This window comes from Phoenix dactylifera, chromosome 13 (assembly GCF_009389715.1).
Source record: "Phoenix dactylifera cultivar Barhee BC4 chromosome 13, palm_55x_up_171113_PBpolish2nd_filt_p, whole genome shotgun sequence".
NCBI classification, from domain to species: Eukaryota; Viridiplantae; Streptophyta; class Magnoliopsida; order Arecales; family Arecaceae; genus Phoenix; species Phoenix dactylifera.
In genome coordinates this window covers 3,941,344-3,965,524 of record NC_052404.1, presented here as the reverse complement: position 1 = coordinate 3,965,524, position 24,181 = coordinate 3,941,344, and the positions used below count along the sequence as shown (strand labels likewise).

Here is a 24,181-nt window from a genome sequence, read left to right as displayed (position 1 = left end):
AACATTAGTTTTTTTTTAATTTAGAGAAAAAATTCTTTCGTGAACCAAAGGCCTAAAATGTCCCCGGAGGCGCATTGGTCTTGAGGCGGCGGGGGGTAACGAGAGAGTCGACGCATTTACTTAAAAGATCTTAAAAGGGGACAGTTTTACCGTCCTTTGAATATTTGTGCAGGCAGCTGCAATGAAATTTCCAAATCTTGTCGACCCAACGTGGCATGTTGCAATTGGTGAGATCCACGTGGTCAAGTCCGATAACGAGAGCTGGACCACCTACAGGGATCCACCTCAGACATAGATTTTTGTTTGCGCGACATGGATCAAGCTCACTTCCCCGGTTTACACGTCGTCACTTTGATGCATAATTTTATATCCCACTAAATATATAAATTATACGTTTTGTTGCTTAAAAAGGCCACAAAATCTATTTTATATCCCAGATCGAAATATCCCTTCCTTCGTGTGGTCTTTCACACGGTCGATCTTTCTGTTCCTGATTTCTTCCTTCCTTTCGACTCCAGTCTACGGGCCCCGCGCCCTCTCCTTCTCTCTCCCCAAACGGCGGTGCGTTCGCTCTTCGCCGGTCCTCCCTCGGCGTCCGCGTCGCTGACTCTCCGTCCTCCGTCCATTTCCAAAGCCTCGATCTTGGCTTTTCTTCTTGTAACTCTCTCTCTCTCTCTCTCTCTCTCTCTCTCTCTCGTTTTTTAATTTCTTCTCCTAATGCCCGACGCGTACGTTTCCTCTCTATGGTGTATAACAAAATAGAATGAAGACAAAATATGGAAAAATAAAAGGTCTTCCACTCCTCCCACTTCTCTCTCGCGGTCCCCGGCGTCCCCCTTCCTCTTATTCAAATTCCCTCCCCCACCACGTCTCCGATCCCACCACAAACCCTTCTCTCTGACTTGCAGGTATGTCTTTCTCTCTCTCTCTCTCTCTCATTTCTTTTGATCTGGCCTTCTTACTTTTCTTTTTCTTTTGATTTGTTTGCGGAACGGCAGTGTTGTGATTAGTGAGCGAAAAGATGCTTACTTGGACGAAACGTTGTGCGATTTTAGACGACTTTTTTCTCCGTTCGATCACTTAGACTTTCTAGGCCGGTACTTCTCCATTTGGTTTGCTGATGGGGGGGAGTGTTTGACGAACAAATCATCAAGTTTGGATTTTTACGCGTTTTATGTTAAAAAAAAATGTGATTTTGATAGCGCAGCGTAGTTTTTGATCGTTAATTTGAATCGAATTTTAATACTGGAGATAGAATTGATGTAAAATTTTCGCCTACTAGATGCCTAATTGTCGTTAATGCTGTTGGTTTTGATGTTTCGTATGGGGAAAATATCAGTGAGGCAGTGAGAATCTGTGGATGATTGGAAGGAAGAACATGGCAAAGGCTGCACCAGTATTTTTGGTTCTGATTTCCCTGGGGTTTTTCCTCGCAACCTACAACCTTGTAACGACGGTAATCCAAAACCAGAGAAGGGAGTCATCGAGAGAGTTAATCGAGGTGAGGTCCCAGGATCCCGTTGTTCAGATGCCTGATGAGTTGAAGAAATCGATGGGACCGAAGCGGGCCTTCCATGTGGCTCTCACGGCGACGGATGCGCCTTACAGCAAGTGGCAGTGCCGGATAATGTACTACTGGTACAAGAAGATGAAGGACAGGGAGGGGTCGGAGATGGGAGGGTTCACAAGGGTGCTGCATTCTGGGAGTGCTGATGATCTGATGGAGGAGATCCCTACCTTTGTTGTCGACCCACTCCCGGCTGGTATGGATCGGGTGAGGATTCTTAAGTTTCCTGAATTTGTCTGTTCTTTCAGTGGTGGTGTTTCTTGAATTTGCATTTAAATTGCATTCTTATAGAAAAGGACTTTACTTGCAAATAAAATTAACCATTGCAGCAATCTTATTGAATTTATCCCATGTTTGAGTGGCACGACATAGTCGTATGATCATCTGCTTAAATATTATACCAGATGGCAGAGACATGGTGATGTTTGCTGCAATTTTCTTGCTCAGTTTGCTATAAACTTAACTGTTTATGTATTTGTTCTGTTGAAAAGAATAGTTAAGGCATTTAAGAGAACAAATTATGAAGAATGTATTGCGGAATGAGCATGAATAATACTGTAAAAGACTGCCATCATGCTAATAGATATTAATCTTTGTTTTAGTTGCTTTTCTTTGATTGTGTAGACTTTATTCATGGTTAATCGATAAAAGATGATTATGATGTATGTACACCTAGTTAATCTTTTAGATTGGACTTGGTTATGGTGATGGAATTGAAGCTTCGGCCTTTTTAAATGGGCTTTCTATAAAGCATGTCAATGAAAATGCTTTAGAAGATAATAATTTCTTCACTTATTTGCTGATGAGTAATGCATCATGTAGAAGCACTTTTTTTCAGTATGTTTGGATCGTACTCCAGTTTCTTTGTTGTGATCTAATTTAGATTAAGGGCTTTTAGATGGCCCATAGAATCATATTTTGGTTTAGGTTGGTTCCCTGATGTGCCTACTAAATATTAAGTTTATCTAAGCCATTTCCATCTTCAATGTATCTTTCCCTTAAACAAGGGAAACTCATGGAAAATAAATGGGTGCTCTATATAAGCAAAATCCATGAGCCAGATGTTCTGGCTTTTCTTAAAAGCAACCTTTTCGCCTTTGCTTATGTGATAAGCATTTTCTATTGAGAACTGCCAGTCACATCTTTCTCTCAAGAAGTATCAGTCCTTATTGCAAGTAATTCCAAACATGCTAATCACTCTTTAATATGTTATTGACACCATGTTTCACATTGTTTCTGAAATGCTGGTGCCAGGGTTACATCGTCTTGAACAGGCCTTGGGCCTTTGTGCAATGGCTGGAAAAAGCAAAAATTGAGGAAGAGTGAGTTACATACATTCAGAAGTTGCATTATTTCTTTTGTTTATTTTTGTGCTAATAACCTGATTAGCTTGTGTTGCTTGATGAGAAAAACTGCAGGTATATACTAATGGCTGAACCAGATCATATCTTTGTGAAGCCTCTGCCAAACTTGTCTCATGGCAAATACCCAGCAGCATTCCCATTCTTCTACATTAAACCATCTGAACATGAAAAGATAGTAAGGAAGTTCTATCCAGAAGAAAAAGGTCCAGTAACAAAAGTTGACCCAATTGGCAATTCTCCTGTAATTATTCAAAAGGTAGATTGAATCACCTGTGCCAGGTTCTAGAAGCTTGTTGCTGTTTAAGCATGCTAGGTTGATAATTTTATTCTCTTATATCTAATAATCTCTTTGCTGTAATTATTTACTCTTATTAGGCCATAGTTTTTCCAATTTTTCTGTTGTGATATAATAGTGTTGCTTGATGCTAATCTGCATGCTGTTAAATTGAACACACTTCAGTCTCAGCTGGAGAAAATTGCTCCTACTTGGATGAATGTCTCTATAAAAATGAAAAACGATCCAGAGACCGACAAAGCTTTTGGATGGGTGTTAGAAATGTGAGGATTAATATCTCACATACTATGCTCTCATTTTGTTTCAAGTCTAGAAGTGAACCTGGGTGTTGCTTATTAGTTTTTGCTGCTACCACAGGTATGCATATGCTATTGCCAGTGCATTGCACGGAGTGCAACATATTCTTTTTAAAGATTTTATGATACAGGTATTTGGTATTGCTTATTTTAGTTGGTTACTTTAAGCTAATTCTTCATTGGATTCAGATATTCCTGTTATTGCTCCAAAAAATTCTGCTTGATGTTTTCTGAAAATGTTTGAGTACAGCCTCCTTGGGACTTAAAGGTGGGAAAGACATATATCATCCACTATACTTATGGATGTGACTATTCATTAAAGGTAACCACATCCTTCATCTGTATGCAAGTGCTTTTTTGTGGTAGTGTTATAGTAATATTTCCTGCTTACATCTAGAATCATTGAATTTATTTTCATTAATGTATTTTCATCATTTTTTAATGGTAATACCAGCTTTTGCATTGGTATGTGTTCATGAACTTGTACGGATGGGTCTGCTTACTTGATTTATTTTAACTCAGGGTCAACTAACTTATGGAAAGATTGGGGAATGGCGATTTGACAAAAGATCATATCTTCGTGGCCCACCACCAAGAAACCTTTCCTTACCCCCTCCAGGAGTTCCTGAAAGTGTGGTATGTTTGTAACATCCAAATTCCTTTAAAATAACTAGGAAAACCTTGAACGTTTTAAACTTTTTGTTTTTTTAAAAGAAAGTTTTTCCATCCTAACTGTAGCATTTCCTACTGAATACTATGCATTTTTTTAACAAGCATGAAATTCCCTGTGATTTGTTCTTTTAAAATTTCCATTTTGTTTCTTTGTATTCCTTCATTTATCCTGTCAAACTTTGTTCTTTTTTACGTGCATTAGACTTCTGTCTTCTCACTCGTGTTTTGCTGAATTTTGCACCTTTTACCTTTCTGGATACTCTTTGAATGCGAACCTCATGAAAATAGTCTTGACAATACTTTCTTCATTGTCCACATGGAATGTTTTGGTATGAATTATGTAGAAAGCTACGTACAAAACCAACTCTGATGCTACATGTAATTGCCAACTTTTCCCTGAATTGCAAACAGAGACTGCAGAATTATACGTACTCTTGTGCATCAGCATTACATTTGGGAAGAGAACATAGGCAATACATCTTATGTAACCATCCACATAATAGGATGGATGAAAGTACTGTTAATAGATCCAATTTTATTTAAACCTGAATTAGGAACTAATTAGAAATGAATTATTTGATAACTGAAGTGTGGAAGCAGTGCGACGATTCTATTCAGAATGTGATTGCAAAATGATGCAAACTTTCATCAGTAGCTGTGGACATGGCTTAAAAAGTCAAACCAATAAAAAGGGCCTCAAGGGATTTAAAAGGTGGCCATAAATAAGCAAATGAACAAAGACAAGCTGCGTGATTAATAGCAGGTGGAGAAATAAAAGTTCACTTAGATTTATTTACTTTTCTTTATCCACATTTTTAAAGATTTGGATAAAATTATTCAAGGTGATACGAAAGACATGGAGGACATTAGTCAAAGACATTGCAGATCTTTTGATGATGTTTATTTGTTTGCTTTCTTTATATACGTAGAGCCTCAAATGACCATAGCTAGGTGACTTACAGAAGCCAACCCTTTTATAATAAGGGGAGTTTGGGTGCATTATAGTTTCGTGCTTGACTAAATGGAAATAGATTGTTGTGGTACTTATCTTCTCCTCCTTCGTGTTCTCATCTCTTTATCATCTGCTGCCATGTAGCGTATGGAGCCAAAGACTTGGTTTAATTTGTGCTTAAGGCCTGATTTCATATTTTTCTTCATCCTGATGGAGAAAGTCTGTTTATTAAGATTGGTGAATCTAATTGTTTCATGGTCACATGTTATTTTTCTATTTATCTACTTTTTTACATGGTATCGGGAGCAAGTGTTCGACTAGCGAGATAGCTCTCAAAAAAATAATAATAATAATAATAAAATAAAATAAAGCGAAGTAAGTGTCTAGTGAGTGATATGTATGCAGCAATAATTTTTATGGAAAGCAAAGAAGAAAACAAGGAACAAAGAAATGAAAATAAAATAAAGGAAAAAAGAAGGGATGACCTATTTTTCCTTCAGTAGAGTTAGGATGTCTTGGATTATGAATCCTAAATTTACAAGCAAGGAAGGTCTGGTAGAAAAAGAGCGAGTAGATATGTGACTGGCTGGTTATATGTAGGGGTGGCAATTTTTGACACGACCTGTCAATCTGACCCACGAACGATCCGCTTTAAGCAGGTTTGGGTTTGATATAAACAGGCATGGTATGCTGTACCCGTTGGTACTGGTTGGTACCGAGCGTACCATACCCGTACCGATGGGTACCGGTATCGGTACGCCAATGTCAGTACGCCTGGCGTATTGCGTACCGACACTCGGTACGCCTATACTAGTGCGGCACCGGTACGGCGAAAAACAAGTTTAGATCGTAAATGGGTCAACCCGTCTAAACCTATTTATTAAATGAGTTGGCTTCAAATTTGAACTTTTGACCCATAACCCGTTTTGACCCATTTAATAATTGAGTCGGGTTATGATTGGACCCGTTTACCCTGTTTAAAATCTGTTTAACTTGTTTGAAACCTGCTTAACCTATTTTTGACATGTTTAACCCAACCTACTTAATCCGTTTAACTGTTTAACCTATTTAAATCAATTTAACCTTTTTAAAAACTCGTCTAACCCGTTTAACCCATTTAACCTATTTAATAAATAGGTTTTGTGGGTCGGGTCAGGTTAACTATTTAATAAATAGGTCGAATTCAGATTTGAAATTTTGACCTATTTAATAAACAAGTCAGATTTGGGTTGATTAATTTTTGACCCGACCCGTATCTGACCCGACCTGACTTCCACCCCTAGTTATATGGTCCCAACACCCTTAATAGTTCACTCAAAAGGAGATCTATTTCACACAAGAAAAAGGAATGGTTAAGAGAGATCTATTGAAACCAGGACCTGTTGGAAGTGGAGAGGGGTGCCAACCAGCCACATAATTAATCTGTAAAAGTTTTACACTGCCTGTCTTGTGGATGGCCATCCACATAAGGGAGTTTCTTGCAGAGAGAGGATTGGATTTGTTGCAGTTGTCGGAAGAAAGTTTTAATTAATGCGGCTTTTCTTTTCAGAAAATTTAATCATTTTTTTCTTATTTGATTAACAGTGGTGACTTTCTGTGGTTCCATATCGACTTTTGCTATTTACCAAGGAAAATGCTTTTTTGCCAGCATAAGCATTTATATGTGACCCTGAATTTGCCATTCCTTTGCCTTTCAAGCACACCCTACTAGCCAATGAATGGTGCTGCACCAAAGCCTCGTTGTGACACCATGCATGGGTGGACTGGGTGGCTTCGCAGGGCAAGGTGCATGGCAGTTGCTTGTGCAGAGAAATGCATGTCCAGAAAATAGTTTTGTCCTTTGGCTAATCAAGATACTAAATGTACCTCATCTGAATACCGGCTCTATTCATACATTTGACGATTTCATTTGTGCAGGTTACGCTCGTAAGGATGGTGAACGAGGCTACTGCGAACACTCCTGGGTGGGACAGCGGAAGATAGTGATATTCTGAGAGAGGCGCAGTTTAAGGAATTAGTAGTTTGGACAATTTCCATCAAACACAGAATCCTCGGAAGAGAATACATACAGATCACAGGTTAAATGCTTTGTTTATAGAAGATGAAAACCAAAACCTGACGTATTTGATGAGTTTCAAAATAAGGAACTCTCCTATCATATTGAGGCTACCATTGATTGCCGGTGCGTTTTTAGATTTTGTTAGTGAGTATTCTTCAATGGAGTTTTGTAAAGTAGAATCTTGTCATTGTTGGTAGAGATGCTGCACTTGGTACACAGTGGAGTTTCACTCTTAACATCTTTTGCAATTCAAAGATCAGCATTTTGAAGCTTGAAACCTGAGGCTGGGATAATCTTCTCTGCATACTTCCGCATGTGTTTGGATGCTTGAAACTACAGTGCATGTGATATCCTTCCCCAAATGATGTTTGTTATCTGGAAAACTTTGGTTTGGGAGACAAGGGCCTGAGTGCCCTCCATTCTCACCCATAGGGAGTTAAACGCAGCAAAGGGCTTTTCAGCAACTCCAAAAGGCTGATTGCCAAACTCATGTTAAGGTTGTGATGGCATCCTGGACAACTTTTACGTTCCCTTTTATACCTCATTTGTATATTGGTATCAGACTCTATATGCCACTGTCCATGGAATGGATTTCATTGCATTGCTCCAATAAAGACAGACCAACTCATCCTTGGGTAAATGGGTATGCAGCACAGATACCAATCTATCATGATCAGTGTGCAACATTCATGAGGCCAGCCATCTCAAGGTCTAAACTAAACAGTCCTCCTCGACAATTGTTAGGTGATGATGCCGTGCTCCATGAAAATGCTTATCATCCTATGACTTTTATTATAGATTCGGCTCCACCGGGCAGCCTTCATCTTCGCAGCGACATGCCCTGTGCGCACCTTTGTGCCATAGCATACCTCTCCTGGAGCACACTCATGGTGCGAGAAGATGAACCAGAGGAATTCTCTGGTGCGACAGGTTCGTTGTCACGGTCGCATTTCGAAATATTTAGGAAGTCTATTTAGGAACTTCAACATGATTGTTTATCTAAGGACCCTAATTGACAGGGTCTTTGCAGTCTTTGTATAAAGTTTGAACTTATGAACCTGTGAAAAAGTGAATATATTAAGGGATATGTGGCAGTTCTTTCTACACACTCCATGGTCCATATGGATACCCCAAACGGTTTGCAGTATATATGAGAACCTACCTATGCATGAATGGTAGAGGTTCAAGTGAGAACCGGTCAGAAATTTTTCCACAGCTCGCATTCCCGATGAGACCAGATTCCTTCAATTCCTTTTAAGGTGATTTCATCCATCATCTCAGCCATCCTTGGACTCCCCACCGGCTTTTCCAAAATATCCTCATAAGAAAAATAATTAGGAGAGAGAAAAATTTCTCGCGATACTTCTTTTCTCAAGTCACTCTTTTTTTTTCTCATGTATAGGATGTTTAATTTCTACTCAAATTCAACACCCACTAAAGGATAAGACTTATCGGACTTATTACCACTAAATGATAAGGATAAGACTTATCACTACTAAAGAATAAGGATAGGATTTATCACTACTAAAGGATAAAAATTCTTGTCGAAAAAAAACTAAGAATAGAATTTTATAGTCGTTAAAACTAATGACCTAACTAAACAAGAATCATAATAAGATTAGAACTTGGTAATGAATCTCAACATCATCTTCTCTCTATAGTGCCACTAGGAGACCGGTTCGTCCTCGAGGCTCGTGATCGAGTTAGGGAGCATCAAGAAAGTAATGTGGGAGGAGAGACAAAGTGTCTATCTTGGAAGCTTCGCTGATGGCAAAGCTCCCTACCAAGTATAAAGGAGACAGGTAGGGTTGAGGCAAAAGAGAGGGCAGTGACTCAATGGGCAGTGGCTTCGAGTCATGATGGCTAAGGTGAGTACTTTTAGCATCAGGTCGAGCCTTGTGCTATTGGATGGCGAGCACGCATGCATGAAAGATGGAGGGGAGAGAACCCAGCCTAACTTGGGTGGGAAAGATGGGAGGGGATGCCATAAGAGGAGTGTTGGTCTCTGGGTACTGCTGGCTATAGGCAAGCAAACAACCCCTTGTTATTTTTGCTTTCCTTTTAATTTCTTATAATTATCTTAGATTTGGACTGAACTGGGGTCAATCGAATACAAGACCTTCTGATCTCATAATCTGGGATCCTCAATGATCTAAACTTGCAACTTGTCATTTTGAAATAACAAAACTACTTCCTAAAAATTGGTGAGGTTTCTGACTTGCATAACTTGGCTGTGTCCAAGCTTTTTATGGCAACGATTGGACCCAATGTGGGCCCAACATCTTGGGGCCCATCCTGCTCCAAGCAGGCAGGCCACCTTGTACAGATTCTGTTGTCTGCTGCAATTCCCGCTTGGTATAGACTGAGAGCTACACTCCAAAACTCACATTCGGATAGAATCATTCTTGAAGAGCGTTTATGTTGAAAATATTTTATCTAGAAATAATTATACTTTTATTTTATAGAAGTATTATAAAAGATTAAAAATAACTTGTTAACGTGATTTGCCTCCTACGTGACGTCTCACAAAATTTTTGTTTAAAACAACTAATCTTTGGGAGATATGAAAATTTAAATTTTTTTTAATTAAAACTCTTAACAGATTCAGCTATAGCAAAACTTTTCTTCATACTGCTATGTCTTCAGGGAAGCCGAGGAAGCCTATTCTACACAGAGGATGATAATCAGAACTAGCAGTTACCTCCAGATCTTAATGTATAGTTTTGGCAGACACATTCAGAGTTTCTTTTCTTAGTCTTTTATCTCAGGTTTCTCTGTCTCCCAGAAAAAAAAAAAATTAGGGTGCGATAGGTTCCCTCTCCCTCTCTCTCTCTCTCTCTCACACACACACACACGCACACATACACACGCAAAAATAAAAGTTTGATAATTATCTAATACCTTCTCAAAATAGTCGTACAAATTTGTTAGCATTTAGAGGTCCAAAAGAGTTTGCCGGCTTCAATTTTTGTGCAGTTACTAGTCATTTGTTTGTGCTGTTCCTCTTTCACCATGCCACTTCTTAGCCTATTCTGCTGTTCAGAGCACTAGAATAACACGTAGCAAATAAATTGAACTTAGGGACGAAGCCCCCACAGAAAAAAAAAAAACCGCCCAAGATATGCTACTGAGACGCTTTGTTTTGTGCTACGACATGCTACTAAGACCCTCATAGCCTGATGCCTCCTTAGCCCTTCCGACCACTCTCGTGGATTGGCTAAAATACCCACTCATAATTTTTCACATTTTCTAACAGTGGATGGAAGCACCTTTCCTATGCCCCCATGGCTCCATCAATGCAAATCATGAAAATGATGTCCACGAATGCTCTAACAGTGGATGGAAGCACCTTTTAGTGAAGATGAAACCTCCAAGATTGCTCCATATGATCTCACTGAAATGGCTGACAATGACTAGAGGATAGAAGACAACAACAATAAGGAACCAACGGATGCTTACACCTATCAAACAAGAGATCGGATATGTTTAGATCAGCATTAGAGATGAAAGCAACAGGAAAAAAAAATCTTCTACACACAACCTGGCTGTTTGCTGCTAAATTTTCTTTGGCAGCTGCTTTTTTGTATATTATTATTTTTGAGCAAAATAGTGGACGCCCGGCCACGCTTCTCATCAATACAATGAAACGCGCAGAGAGATGAAAGAAAAGGAAAAGAAAAGAGTAGGGAAGGAATTAAAGACAGAGGGGACCAAAGTTCAGTATAACAGAAACTGTGGGTTGCCTGAGGACATATTATTAATTTAAAGGAACGTCGTATTAAGTTGCCAAAGTTTCTAATTAATGATCATGAGATAGAACCCACCACCACGCAAATAAGATAGCATCATCATTCCTATAAACAGGTCCACTAAATGCTAAATCCAAAAGACTATACGACATCAAGATAGAAAAGAACAAACAAAATCATGATGAGGCGATCAGGGGTCACGTATTCTTTCACAGACCTACTTGTTTCATATCAGTAGGCCTGGAACCCAGACATTTCAAAAGATAGAACAGGACCAGTTTTTTTCCTTCCATTTCATCGCATTAACGTATCACTTTCAAAGCACTACATTAAACACTTAATTTTTTTGGTGGTAGGATTAATTTTTCCTCCACAAAAACATTGTGCTCATGGCAATGCAAAAGGTCATTTAAATCAAACAGAAAAAATTTTCATGGGAATGCCAAAAAGAGAGAACAAAAAAAAAAAAAAACAGCTGCATCCTCACAAGAACCCTAAACGGTCGGCTTTCATGAAATAATGCAAGCAGATAAATGTTCCAAGAGAAAAAGGAGAGGCACGTTTGAGGAAAGAAACAAGCCTAGAATTATATTGAGAAAACTGCAACATCTTCTAGACACAAACTGCATATAAGAAAAAGAAAAAAAAAACATGTTACACAGCAGGTTGAAATGTAGATCACCCACGTTGACCCACGAAACACAAGCTGCGAAGGGTGTAGGCCACCTTTTTGTTTGATTAGAAGTAGGAATATTGCTCAAAACCTACCAAACCCTCATTAATAGTAAACCAAGTTATAAAAAAGAAACAATTGATTCCAGAAGATAATAGCGAAGGATACTCTCATCTAATATAACAGCTGGAATCCTAAGACTCCTAGGTCTAGCACATTCAGGCTATACTAAACTAGTGGTAATCCTAAAATCTAGAAGAACTAGACAACTTTAAACAGGTAGCTAAATACCAAAGACATCCAAGGAAAGTACAGACATCATCACATCCTACATAATTGAAACCGAGATAGAAAAGCAGGCAGGAAACCTATGAACAAAATAATGCCCCTCAGCAGTTCCATGCAGCACTGAAATCTAAACAATCCATAAAATATAGTCTATTTTCTTAGAAATTATGTTACACAAAAATACCAAATATTCTTCTTTGGATTTCAAGATAACTAACACAACCATCGCACAAAGAGCAACAGCGATAACAAAAATAATAAGACTCTAAGACTAAAAAAACATATTAGAATAATTTTAGGGACCAAGTAACAACATGCATCACTCATAATATTTTTCTTTATCAGCATAATTCTATGTCAACCTATATTAGTTTTCTTTGTTAGCATAATCTTGTTAGAATGATTTTAGAAATCACATGATAATCTATATCACGTATAATATTTTTCATTATTAGTGAGATCTTATATCAACTTATATTATTTTTCATGTATAAAGTCTGTACACGAGTATATATAACCTCTGAGATGTTCCGAATATAAAAAAACAGAAAAATAAAATCACTTTTCTCTCTCTCTTTTCCTCTTGTTTTCCTCTTCTTCCGCAAATATTTCAACAAAGAGAGTTCAAAGTGGTAGATGAGCTACAACAACAGTGCAGGGGTAGAAATGACTGATAATGTGCAAGAAAACAGCTATAGAGTATGTATCTTAAGTAATTCTACTTCTGCTTTGCCACACCATTCTCTCTTTTTTTAATTTATTTCTTTCTTTCACTCCCAATACTGTTCATGTTTTTCTAGTATGCCTTCTATCAAATTGATAAGAACATATATGAGTAATGCTACCAAATGACAACACTTCAAAAGAAACGACATGATATCTCTGTATTCTAAGTGCACTTTTACCAAAAGATACTTTGTATTTGTTTCTTATTTTTCCCTCAATAGGTGAAATTTAGGCATAAAAGACATTCAACAATTGAAACAATGTCTGAACAAGCAGAAAAAGGAAAATGACAATATCCCTAATTCTCAGGCACATAATCCAAATCAGTTACCTCCTTAGACAAGCCATTCATCTCTTCAATTGCAGCTGAATAGATTTGTTTTAAGCAAGATTTCAACAATCGCAAATGTCAAATGAATAGGGTCCTAACTCACCAAGATAATCCATTAAATTCTGCAACCTAGACCCTCTTCTCAAAGCTTAAAGAAAGAAAAGCAGGCCCCTCACCAACAGTAAGTTCTTTTTTTCCCAAACTCTCCCTGCTATGCAATATCTCTAAGAGCAAATCTGATACTATGTAGGTTTAAGAACACTACAATCTTCTTGACAATATAGCAATTGCTTTGGTGATTTGATTCCTAAGGAATATCCTTAAAAACTTATATCTGAGGAATCCATCACAAAATATTTCAAAAGACAACTGTGATGTCCCTAGTTCTAAGTGAATAACCTTTTCAAGAACTGAAGTCCCCCAATTCATTGGTTCAAAAAAAAAGTATCTAATATACAAGCCTGAAGATGGCTAAACATATTATATCAGACCAGAAACTCTTTATAGTTTCCGTCCCTTTCTCTGTTGAACTATAACCAAAAACTATTTGCAAAGTTTCCCAATCACCAATACCACGAAAGATGTTATCGAGGTTCACAAAACTGAAACCAGTTAATATTTATAAGATTTCAAAAATACAAGCACAATCTTTTTATGTTGATCACATACAAACGCAATCTTTACAAACATGTATTAGACATTCCATCAGTTTTCTGCACAGCAACAAAGTAATCACAGTCATATAATGCACGATACGATATGTCAGTCATCTGAGTCTCATTCAAAATCAATTTCCATTCCTAATTACTCAAGAATACGTAAAAACACTTAAAATTCCTAAATAAAACATAGATGGCGTAGAAATTGTGAAAATATAAATTTGTTTTGGCTCAGTTACCTCCGGCTAATTTTACTCAGACCTTCCATTTCTTACTTTTATTTTAAAAAAAGGGTTTTTTGCGCACGTGTCCTTCTAAATATTGAAATTTGCATGAATACCCTTCCAAAATTGATATTTGCATGTATACCGTAATAAAATACTTGTTTTGCATGTATACCTTCTATTTTTCTTTTTTCTTACATATGTGCCCATCTTATCTAACGCCGTTAAGAAATTAGCAGTTTAAAATTAAAAATGACTGAAATATCCTTAATCGGTAGATGTGCAAAAAAATATATTTGATAAGAGTATATATGCAAATAATACTTTGTGAGAATATTCATGTAATTTTACATATTTATGAGGGTTTACATCAAAAACAAATCTAATTTTATTTTTTCTATTTCAACCTATTTTAATTTTCAGTCAGATCTGTTAACCTATTTCCACTTTAGAAATAAAAAAATACTAACATAATTTTAATTAATTTTTAATTTAATAAATATAATTTTGGCTAATTACGTTAGCTGAATCGTTATGTCAAAAGTATTTATACAAAAATACTGTTTTATGGGGGCAGGTAAATATCAATTTGGATGGCATTTGTGCAAATTTTAACATTTAGAAATATATTTATGCAAAAATCTAAAAAAATTTTGCTTGTATACCCTCTGAAATTGCATGAATACCTTCCAAAATTATTATTTTTATGTATATCCTTATAAACATTTCTTTTTGCATGTTTACCTATTGATGGCATTTTTATCATTTTAATTAACGGCGTTAGATAGCACGGGTATACGTACAAAATAAATATTCGATGAGGGTATACATGCAAATATCAATTTGGAAAGTGTATTCACGTAAATTCCAATATTTAGGAGAGTGTGTATGCAAAAAACCCTTAAAAAAATAAGGTTCTACAACCAAATTCTAGGTCTATCTGTAAGTTCTAAATGATTCTCTGTAGAACTGTTCATATTAAAACTCAACATACAATGTGTTAAATTAAGAAAAAGTAACTTGTAATCATCACATCTAGATATCTTTCCCAAACTGGAATTTCACTAAGCTATCTATGGTTCATGGTTAAACTTTATGAGAGCATTTCTTGATGTTTGGAACATGGATATTGCCAGCATAGGCCTTTCTTTTATCGGTTATATAACCCCATTTTCCAACTTCAAGCAGACAAAGTCAGCTTATTTTTTGGTACAAAAAGACAAAGTTAGCTTATCATGATATCTTTCTGACAACATGTTTTATTCAAGAAATAAAACATACATCAAGGGCAAGCTTTTCACCCCCAAGATCTTGAGTACAAGAGGTTCACTTATGAATTATTAGCCTCTGTTTCATTCAAGTTGGCAGTCTAAATAACCCGGTGCAGAAAACAATTTACAGAACCTAAGCTAATATCATGCTTATCTAGATGTTTGCATATATGATGGGGAAAGATGCAGAAACAAATCTTCTGCATAATACTCTTAAGGTTCTCTCTTTTTCCATCACATAGCTCATGTTTAGCTCTACCCACACATGATCACGTACAATCTACCTTAAGTAGAACCCTTACAAACCGATCCCGTAAGCTTTTTTCACCTGTCACTTAAAACTAAAATGATAGCTGGTCATATAGAGATGATACTAATCCCAAGTCAAAATAACACGCAATTCTATTTCTTTGCCCAACTCTTCAGAATTCTCTATATGGATCACTAGACTCATTCTAAAAGTATGACTACATCTTGCTTGGCATCAACAGCAATGGCATGACTACTCCAACACTGGCTATTGTCATGTTAACAGGTTTAACCACATCTCCTTTTGTTGGGCATGCTGACATGTCACCCAGATTCCTCAGCTTTTATTAATTTGGGACTGACTACTTCCGAACACTTGGACAAGAAAAAACATGGAACACATTTTTCGCAATCAGAAATTGACGTGTGTTGATTGTGTTGTTCAACGTCTTTACATAAAACATTTTTCGCATATCACCTTACCAACCATGAGGGTAAGACACTCCAACTGTCCTCTATTTCTTTGTGTCAAATCATATTTATAGAACTGTTCGGGCATTTTTATTACCATAAGATAGTGAAAACGATGCATGTGTTAACTACTAGAATAGCATCGGATACACTAGGTATAGTATCAGCTTCATTAGATTTAGAACGAACTTGGAAATTATCTAATGACTTGAGATTAACAGTAAATGCAAATAGTGTTTACATAGTTGACATCACTAAGCATGTCACAAAACTAGCATTCACAAGCATGTCTTCAGTGTGAATGGCACACATAATTAATCATAGAAGAGCTAGCATTAAATCATAAAATGCAAAATGTAAATGAACTTCAAAACAGGTTTAAAACATATGATGGACCCAACTGTATTTCATAAGTTTATTGAGTTCGATAAAAATTGAGTCAATGCATGACAATCTTTTAGACATTATTAATAATCATGGGCATCAACTTGCAACTGTCAGATTATGAGAACAAGAAAATTGCCACATTTGAGTGGTTTTATACATGTTATATTTTAAGCCACCACATCAATCAAAACAAATTATTTCTTTAAAAAGATTAAAGCGCTTTTGAAGGAATTGAAATCACTTAAATGAATATCTAACTATATTTTTGAGAACACATTAAAAGCAATAATTTGTGAATAACTGGCCAGAAATCTGAGAAAAGATGCTAGAATAATTGCATGATCTTAGTCATTGACAAAATTATCGAATAACCGGTCACAAATAGATCAATAAACTCAATGGGTCCATATCATGATGAAATTCAGATTGGTGTTCAGAATTAAATGTTGGAATAGCCTTGTAACTGCAACAACACTGCATGTTAATAACAGTAAAAGCAATGTCCCCAGAATAAGTAGACAACGAATGTCCCAGATTTACTCATAACATCGCTGTCATCAAGTGACAGGTCAACTAAATCTGTTATTCTAGCAATTATGATATGGCCCAACCAAATTACTGTCCATTAGTAGGACAGTGATAATCAAACTAGGAGGAAGCTCCAGAAAGGATTCTTGCCATGAGACACTATATTGAATACGCTGAAGATAAAAAAAGAAGAAGAAAGGTGGCAAAATTTGTTAAGTTATTGATATGATCTGCACAAGGTGCATGAATAAAATATGCCGGTTAACACTGAAGGCAAGGAGATAGATAAATGTTCAATAAGTAAAAACGAAAGTTTTGGATGTCAAGATGAATCAAGAGTTTTGAGCAAGGAAGTATCATATCCAGATAAACCACAAATAGCCAAATTTGATTTAGTCAAAATATAACAAGAAGCAACTAAAAGTGACTAGTGCATTCACCATACTAAAAACTTGTATTGGTTCCAGATAACTCAAGTAATAGAATTTAAATGACCTGGAAAAAACAGAAACTAATTAAAAATTTGAAGTATTCTTTAGGAACGGCAAAGTCCAAAAAGAAACTAGACTGATAATATATCTAAGGCAGTGCCAGATGAAACTAGACCTACCCTCAATGTTACTTCCACTTCTAAAAGGACAAATTCTAGGCTTCCTTAAAAAACTCAAATATCTAAGCTGCTATTATCTTGTACTATTTTATGCATGCCAGCTGATCTCACTGAACAGATTTTGAGAACAACTGTTTCTAAATCTTATAAGCATATCAACTTGTCCCCTTCGCTAGAAAAAAAGGAGCAAATCATCACTTCCAGCTTATTTCTTTTGAAGGAAAGAAAGGACGTACATGAAGACAGTAGCATATAATGAACAGGCGCAGACTGAGGAGTGCATTTTTTTTGGAATAAAATGTACAGCATTATAAATCTTCCACTCAATTTGACACATCATTTATTGCTTTTGCACCTGGCTAGCGATACACCGAAAAGAAAAAAGTGGCTACATTCAAACATCCAAAGTACCCAACTTTGGTTACGTAAGATATAGGTATGACATGTCCTTACAAAGAGAAAGCATCCATATTCAGTTCACTGTATACGACCGTGAACGAAGGTTACAGAACTACAGCAGACGAATAAAGCAATAACTCAAAGCCTATTATAACTTATCAAATACTTGAATACGTTCTTTTAACAAAACATTCTAAATCAACTTAACTCAGTGGTATACTTCATGACAAACTTCATTAATTAACCAGACAGCTCTTTTTCTTTTTCTGAAGACAAAAGACAGCTCTTCGACGACCAAAAAAAAACAAGACAGCCAAATCAAAACGAAGACATACGTAGGAAGAGCACAGGAAAATAATAGTAAAAATAGAAAGGCAGTATTTGGTTGGATGTGATGGGTTTCAGTGGCAAGAATAAATGGATTGCAAAAGGAAAAAGAAAAAAATAAAGGAAAAGCAGCAACGTGGCTCGGGATGGTACATTAACCTCCGGGCGTAATATAGGGAGAGGAAGGAAGAAGTTAAGAAACCAAGCTTATCTTTCAAGGCCTGGGAAAAAAAATTCCTCCACCACATGCCTTACAATGTTCCGCTAGAGAAAGCGTCAATCAGTTTCAAGTTCCAATGAGATGCTCTACAGCACATACACCAACCTACATAAAAAACCATCAGATGGCTACGAAAGCAGAGAAAAGGGCGAAAAAAAAAGGAAAGCCCAGCGGTCAAACATCGAGCCCCGCAACCACAAGTTCACATGAAACGAAACAGTCAAGAATAGGGCGCGAAATGATACCCCTACGGCAGTCGAGCAGGGTAGAAACCCCCACCCCCATCCATCCATCCTAAATTTAGAAAGCACAGTAGAGAAGACTGGAAAAGAAGAAATAGCTCAATAAAGTAGCAATCACCTCATAAACAGTGTAATCTGTCCGTGAGCCTCTCGCCCTCTCCTCTCCGAGTCCGCTAGAGATTAGAGTAGGAGAGGATCCGGCTATCATCATCAACTTGAGAAGAAGTGATTATTAGAAACAATAATAATAACAATAGTGAAAATCATAATCATATAAAAAGAAGCTAAGAAGTCTAGTAGATATGCGGAAGTTTACAGCAGCAGCAGCAGCAGCAGCAGCTGAAACCACTCCTCGCTGACCACCATGCAATGACTTCATGATTTCATACAGCTGAGTCGAGCATAAGAAGAAGAAAAATAGAAGCTTACACGCGGAAGGGAGAGCTCAATTTATTGGGTTACCATAGTTGGTAGTACCTCCAAGCAATCCGCCGCCGCCGTAGTCGTCGGACGGTATCATGGCAGCGGAGGAGGAGCCATTTCTACCACCAGCGGCAGAAGTGCCGACACCCCCGAGGTGGAGTTCCGAGATGTTTGGAATGGCGTTATCGCTGGTGCTCGCTTCCTCCCGCCCATCGTCGACGCCTTGGTCGTAGAGGAAGCCCTTGAAGACGTGTCCACCGATCTTGACCATGGCCTGGTACGCGTACTCGTCCCTGCCGTCGTCGATGGACGTCACGCGGACGCACTTGAAAACGGCCGGCGCTCGAACGTGCGCGGGCAAGCTCTCGCGGAAGCTAGCATCTGGTAGAAGTAGGAGGAGTGAAGAGAGAGAAACCAACAGAAGCAAACACGTGTAGAGAGAAACCGACATAGAGGGATGATTGGAGTGTGGGAATTTAAATTTAGTCATATTTTAGATTAAAGAGGGGAAGGAGGGAGGGACCGTACCTTGGTGGCTGGAGCTGGTGTCGAAGCTACGAGGGGTGGTGTTGGAGGTGGAGGTGTGGGAGGCGGTAGTGGTGGTCTGGGAGGAGATGAGGCGAGGTTTCTTGGGGGCGGAGGTAGAGGCGGAGGAGCCGGCGGCCGCCGCGGCTGTAGTGGTGGCGATCTGGCGCTCTCGGCGGCGGGCGGCGGGTACCCAGGTGCTCTTGACGTGGGTGGAGCACTCGAAGCCGCGGGACTTGCAGCAGGTCCGGCACCGCCGGTGGCTGCAGTCCTTCTTGGCCTGGTTGCCACAGTCCTGGCACGTGGATACCCCCCCTCCCCCGACGCCGCTTGCGCCGCCGAGAATGCCGGCGGCGTCGAGCATGGGGACGGGTTTCCTGATGTAGGAGAGGTTAGGGTTAGGGTTAGGGTTGGGGTTCTGGGGCGGCGGAGGGGGCTGGGCTTGCCAGAGGTGGATCCCGCCTGCGGGCTTAGGGCGTCCGCCGTCGTGGGCCTCATCTACGAGGCAGGGGGCGGTGGTGAGGAGGGGGATGATGGGGTGCTCCGCGGAGGACGGCAAGGGCTCGTGGTACTGCGAATGAAACGATCCCGCTGGTGCGACGACGAGGACATCGCGGAGGCCGACCATCCCCATGTCGGCGATGCCATAATTGAGGCCCTGGCGGGCGGAGGCGGACGAGCTGGAACCCCATCCTCCTCCGCCGCTTCCTCCTCCGGTTCCTCCTCCGCTTCCACCCCCGCCGGCATTGAATCCGAGGCAGAGATCATCGCCTCGACCGGTGGCGGAGGACGCCACCCAGTCCGCGAACGCGCCGGTGTCGGATGGGAACCGCCTTCCAGAAGCCACCCCTGCTAGTATTGGAGGTATATTTATCTCTCCTCTTATATACCCACCCCTCTCCCTCACTCTCTCACCCCCTCCCCCTATCTCTGTCTCCCTCCTCCTATCTCTCTCTCTCTCTCTCTATTTTTCTATCTATATATCACTAATTATATATCTATATGCCTGTGTTAATCTAAAGCTAACAAATGAGTAGGGCTAGAATTTTGGTTTTTCTTGTTAGGGGTGTTTGTTGTTTTCTTTTCTCTTTCTTTACCCTTTTTTTTTTTTTAATTTTCTCTCTATCCTTTTGGCGTGTGAGGTTTAATTATGGGTGGGGGAGAGGTGATGTTGGGGCTGGCTGTGGGGACTCTGAAATTCCTTCTGATCGAGATCTTCTCGATCACTCTCCTCCCCCCTTCTCTCTCTATCTTTGTTTCTTTCCTCGCAGGCTTCTGTCTCACTGCCGCTCCCTGCACTGCTTCCGCTCCTGCCGCCGCTGCTGCTGCCGCTGCCGCCTGTCCTGCTGCGGTTGTTAAAAGCTAAGCGCTCAGCTTTCGGCCCTCACCTCCCCACACCCCTTCATCTCCATTTTCCCTTCAATTGCCTCTCCATTCTCTCTCTCTCTCTCTCTGCCTTCTTTTTCTTTTCTAATGGAAGCGTAAGCAGCGTCAACTCTCCCTTCTTTTAGCTGGGGTCATGGCATTATTACCCGCTGAAGTCACGTGATGTATATTAAAGCCAGGACAAGGAGGCGGCAATGGTAAATTAGGCCTTAAATTGGGGTGATGGACGCCAAGGGCGGAAGGCAAGGTGGGTAAAAAGGGTGTTTGGAAGAATGAGACACGTGTAGATAGAGCAACCGGATCACCCTCGAATGCATGCTGCTCCCTCCGGTCTCTGGTGCATGGGGTCAGAGGTCGTAAAAAGGGTCAAGCTCAGGCTCAGCTTTTTTTTTTCTTTTCATTTTTTTCTCCTTCTCTTCCTCTCCACCCTAACACTGACCACCCATTCCCCCCCCCTCTGGTCTCCATCAATCCAATCACTCTGATGTTATTTTATTTCTCCTTTCCACTCCCTCATGCCTTGCTACCCCTCCCAAGCTGCACACTGATGATAAAATAATAGGTAGGGAGCGAATATATGCCGTACTTTTCGTGGTTGAGGGCCCAGCCATGAAAGGTTTTACATGGATATAAACGGGTTTTGCTCTAAGTTAGCTTAGTTTAATCCCTCGTAAAAGGACCTCCAAGAGGGTATTCGTGTTACTATTTTAGGAGCATGGTGACGTGCAATCCCTCCGCTTCTCTCTCTCTCCTCTTCTCGCCTTCCTAATTTCTTGTTTCCAGGGCAATTAGAGACATGCCGCGTCCAATAAGGTATGTGGTAGAAATATTCCTATCATTATGTACCAAATAGTGATTGCATTCGCATTTGAAAGTAACGGGCACGGCAGCTTTTTACACCAAATAAGCTCATCCGCGTGATGAGATGGACTGGAAACTAGACTTCCAAGATCTTAACGGACTTTTGGTGGCAATTCACATTAGTCATGCATAAGCACTGCTTACTGAGTCAAGAGACAAAGGACAAACTAACAGCTGTTCAGAGAAATTTGATTGTTTTATTTTCTTTAATACCTGAAAAAGAACCTTAGAGGGGTGACTAATAGAGCAAAACAGCTAATTTAAGAAAAAAACATACAAAAGCACTTCAATCACTTGCATATTTCTCTATATGTTAAAATAAACTAGAACATGAACCTAATACTTGCAAAAGCCACTCGGTTTCATTCGCCTAGTGTGAAAAAATAGCAACGCGTTAAGCAAATCATGACTTAGGAGAGGTGAGCAGAAAGCAAGCGCCAATGGAAAGTGGGTGCATAATAATGTATAATTGGTGGAGTTAGAGTTTTAGTTGTGGGTGCGGGTAGGTGTGCGTGAGTTTGGGTGTGTGGGAATGCATATGAATTCCTATGTTGGCATGGTCAATGTATGTTAGGGAAGAAGGGTGAGATTATGAGACAGATGGGGATATTGGCTGAGGGCTTTCGATCATTCATTCCTAGTAAGAATTATTTTACTCATAGCGGGTGTTGTTCGCATATATATAACTTTTGATGTAGTAGAAATAAAGTCATGTTCAATTTGTTTGCTAGTGCTTGAAGTGAGCAAACAAATTAGTTCAATCATATAACTTACAGCAGGATCAAAATAGCGAGATCAGAATTTTGTGCATTCATCAAAGAAAATAGGATGAATATTTAGCAAAACTAGAGCCATCATAGCTCAACCAAGTCTCAATCTTAAACTAGCTAGAATCAGCTACATGAATTCTCCTCCTTCATTCTATTTTATATGATCATATTTAAAATAAATTTTTTGGTAAAAAAATATATCTTTTTGAAGAACACGTTTCAAGATGAGAACATGTAGCTTACATAATTTGATCATATTCAGCTCACAGGACTCTCTCTTGCATCGGCTCTATTGTAATTTAAATAACAGTATCATAGTCAGGCTACTGTAGCGATTTCAGTGGTCCTGCCGCTTTGTTGGGATAAATAATATGAAACATGTCATAACTATTATTTTTTTTTGTTATTTTTGTTATAAAAGATTGTGTAATACAAATAGCAGTTATTATTTTTATTCTTCCCTTCTTTTTTAATAAAATAATAAAATTTTCAAAAATCATACTTTTCTGTTAAAATTTTTCTCAAAAAATTTATAGGTCTAAAAAATAACATTTTTGTTTATTGTCTATTATTTTTCACTGCAGTGGTCCTGACCATTTTTTATTTTTGAGTACGTTATAATAGAATAATATATTAGTTAAAATCTACCAGGCAAGGGAGAGAAGAGGAGAGAAGGAAGGGGGAAAGGAAATTAGCCCCCTGTTTTATATTGAGTACTTATTAAATAAAATAAACTAGGTGGCTTGGTATATCTGAGTTGTTTTCTAATATTCTTCTAAACCAAGGACGGTTTAGAGGTGGAAGAGGGTGGTATTAGGTGGGTGGCGTGGGAAAGGAGGGAAGTTTTGGTGCTGGGAGTGGGGCCGCGACCCTAAAGAGAGCCCCGCGTCCGTACGGCCTCCCACCTGCACGCCACCACCTCCGTAAATTTAGCTTGGATTGTCTCAGAGCCGCGGCTTCTAGAGCACCGCGCCTTCTCTTTATTTCTATTTTTTAAAATTACATTTTTTTATATATTTTTATTTCTCTGCGTCTCTTCCATTTCTGGCGACCTTTTTCATGGAATATTACTGCTTCCAGCGAAGCCTGCGTCCCTCGCCGCGTGACGTGAGGCCGTTTTCCAGCTCTCAGAATTTTGGACGGTTTTGATCGCAAACGTCCAACGAATCGGAGCTTCACGGGGCCCACCTTTGTCCGATCGTACGGCTCTAGGGCATCCATTGCCTGCTTGGCGTAGACTCGTAGTGGCGGTCCCCATGGTAGGAGATAGGGATGGCAATAGGCTTCCGTAGGTCTTCGGTGCCGTATGCGGTGTAGTGAGTAAATGGAGTAAAGGATCGCAGGCGATGGGGGCAACACAATAATTAAACCTAAATTAGGATAACCCTAACATTCGTTTAGGATCATATGATATCATGGAGGCAAGGTCGCAAACAATGTTTGGCAGCTCATGTGGGATACGGTATACAGAATAATATGATCTTTTTAATGATTTGATTTGTTAAGATTCTTTTTGGTTGTGGAAGCATAATGGTCTCTCAAAGAATCTAGAAATAACCAATCATTCCCCATTAATTTGATATTCTTATCCATGCCATTGTTCAGCTGATGATCATAATGATTTGAACAATTGGTTTCAAGATACAAATTGAAGCCA

At 39.1% G+C, this 24,181-nt stretch overlaps 2 protein-coding genes across 3 annotated transcripts; one reads left to right on the top strand and one right to left on the bottom strand.

Moving 5' to 3' along the window:
* The first annotated feature begins 440 nt into the window (after positions 1 to 440).
* On the top strand, positions 441 to 7,819 carry LOC103701651 (hydroxyproline O-arabinosyltransferase RDN2-like). The gene is made up of 10 exons (XM_008783798.4): positions 441 to 657; positions 763 to 908; positions 1,340 to 1,774; positions 2,822 to 2,889; positions 2,986 to 3,187; positions 3,392 to 3,489; positions 3,584 to 3,653; positions 3,773 to 3,844; positions 4,045 to 4,158; positions 7,064 to 7,819. Exons 3-10 carry the CDS (start codon positions 1,361 to 1,363, stop codon positions 7,127 to 7,129), a joined length of 1,104 nt encoding a protein of 367 aa, XP_008782020.2. The 5' UTR covers positions 441 to 657; positions 763 to 908; positions 1,340 to 1,360; the 3' UTR covers positions 7,130 to 7,819.
* A 10,821-nt stretch (positions 7,820 to 18,640) lies between these two features.
* LOC103701650 (protein LATERAL ROOT PRIMORDIUM 1) lies at positions 18,641 to 20,984 on the bottom strand. 2 transcript variants are annotated; one of them, XM_008783796.4, is made up of 3 exons: positions 19,511 to 20,984; positions 19,037 to 19,363; positions 18,641 to 18,950 (listed from the first exon to the last, which is right to left on the bottom strand). In XM_008783796.4, exons 1-3 carry the CDS (start codon positions 20,139 to 20,141, stop codon positions 18,943 to 18,945), a joined length of 966 nt encoding a protein of 321 aa, XP_008782018.1. In that variant the 5' UTR covers positions 20,142 to 20,984; the 3' UTR covers positions 18,641 to 18,942. The 2 variants fall into 2 exon arrangements, with proteins under 2 accessions (XP_008782018.1, XP_008782017.1); XM_008783795.3 differs by having other exon boundaries at positions 18,641 to 19,363.
* Between the last annotated feature and the right edge of the window lie 3,197 nt (positions 20,985 to 24,181).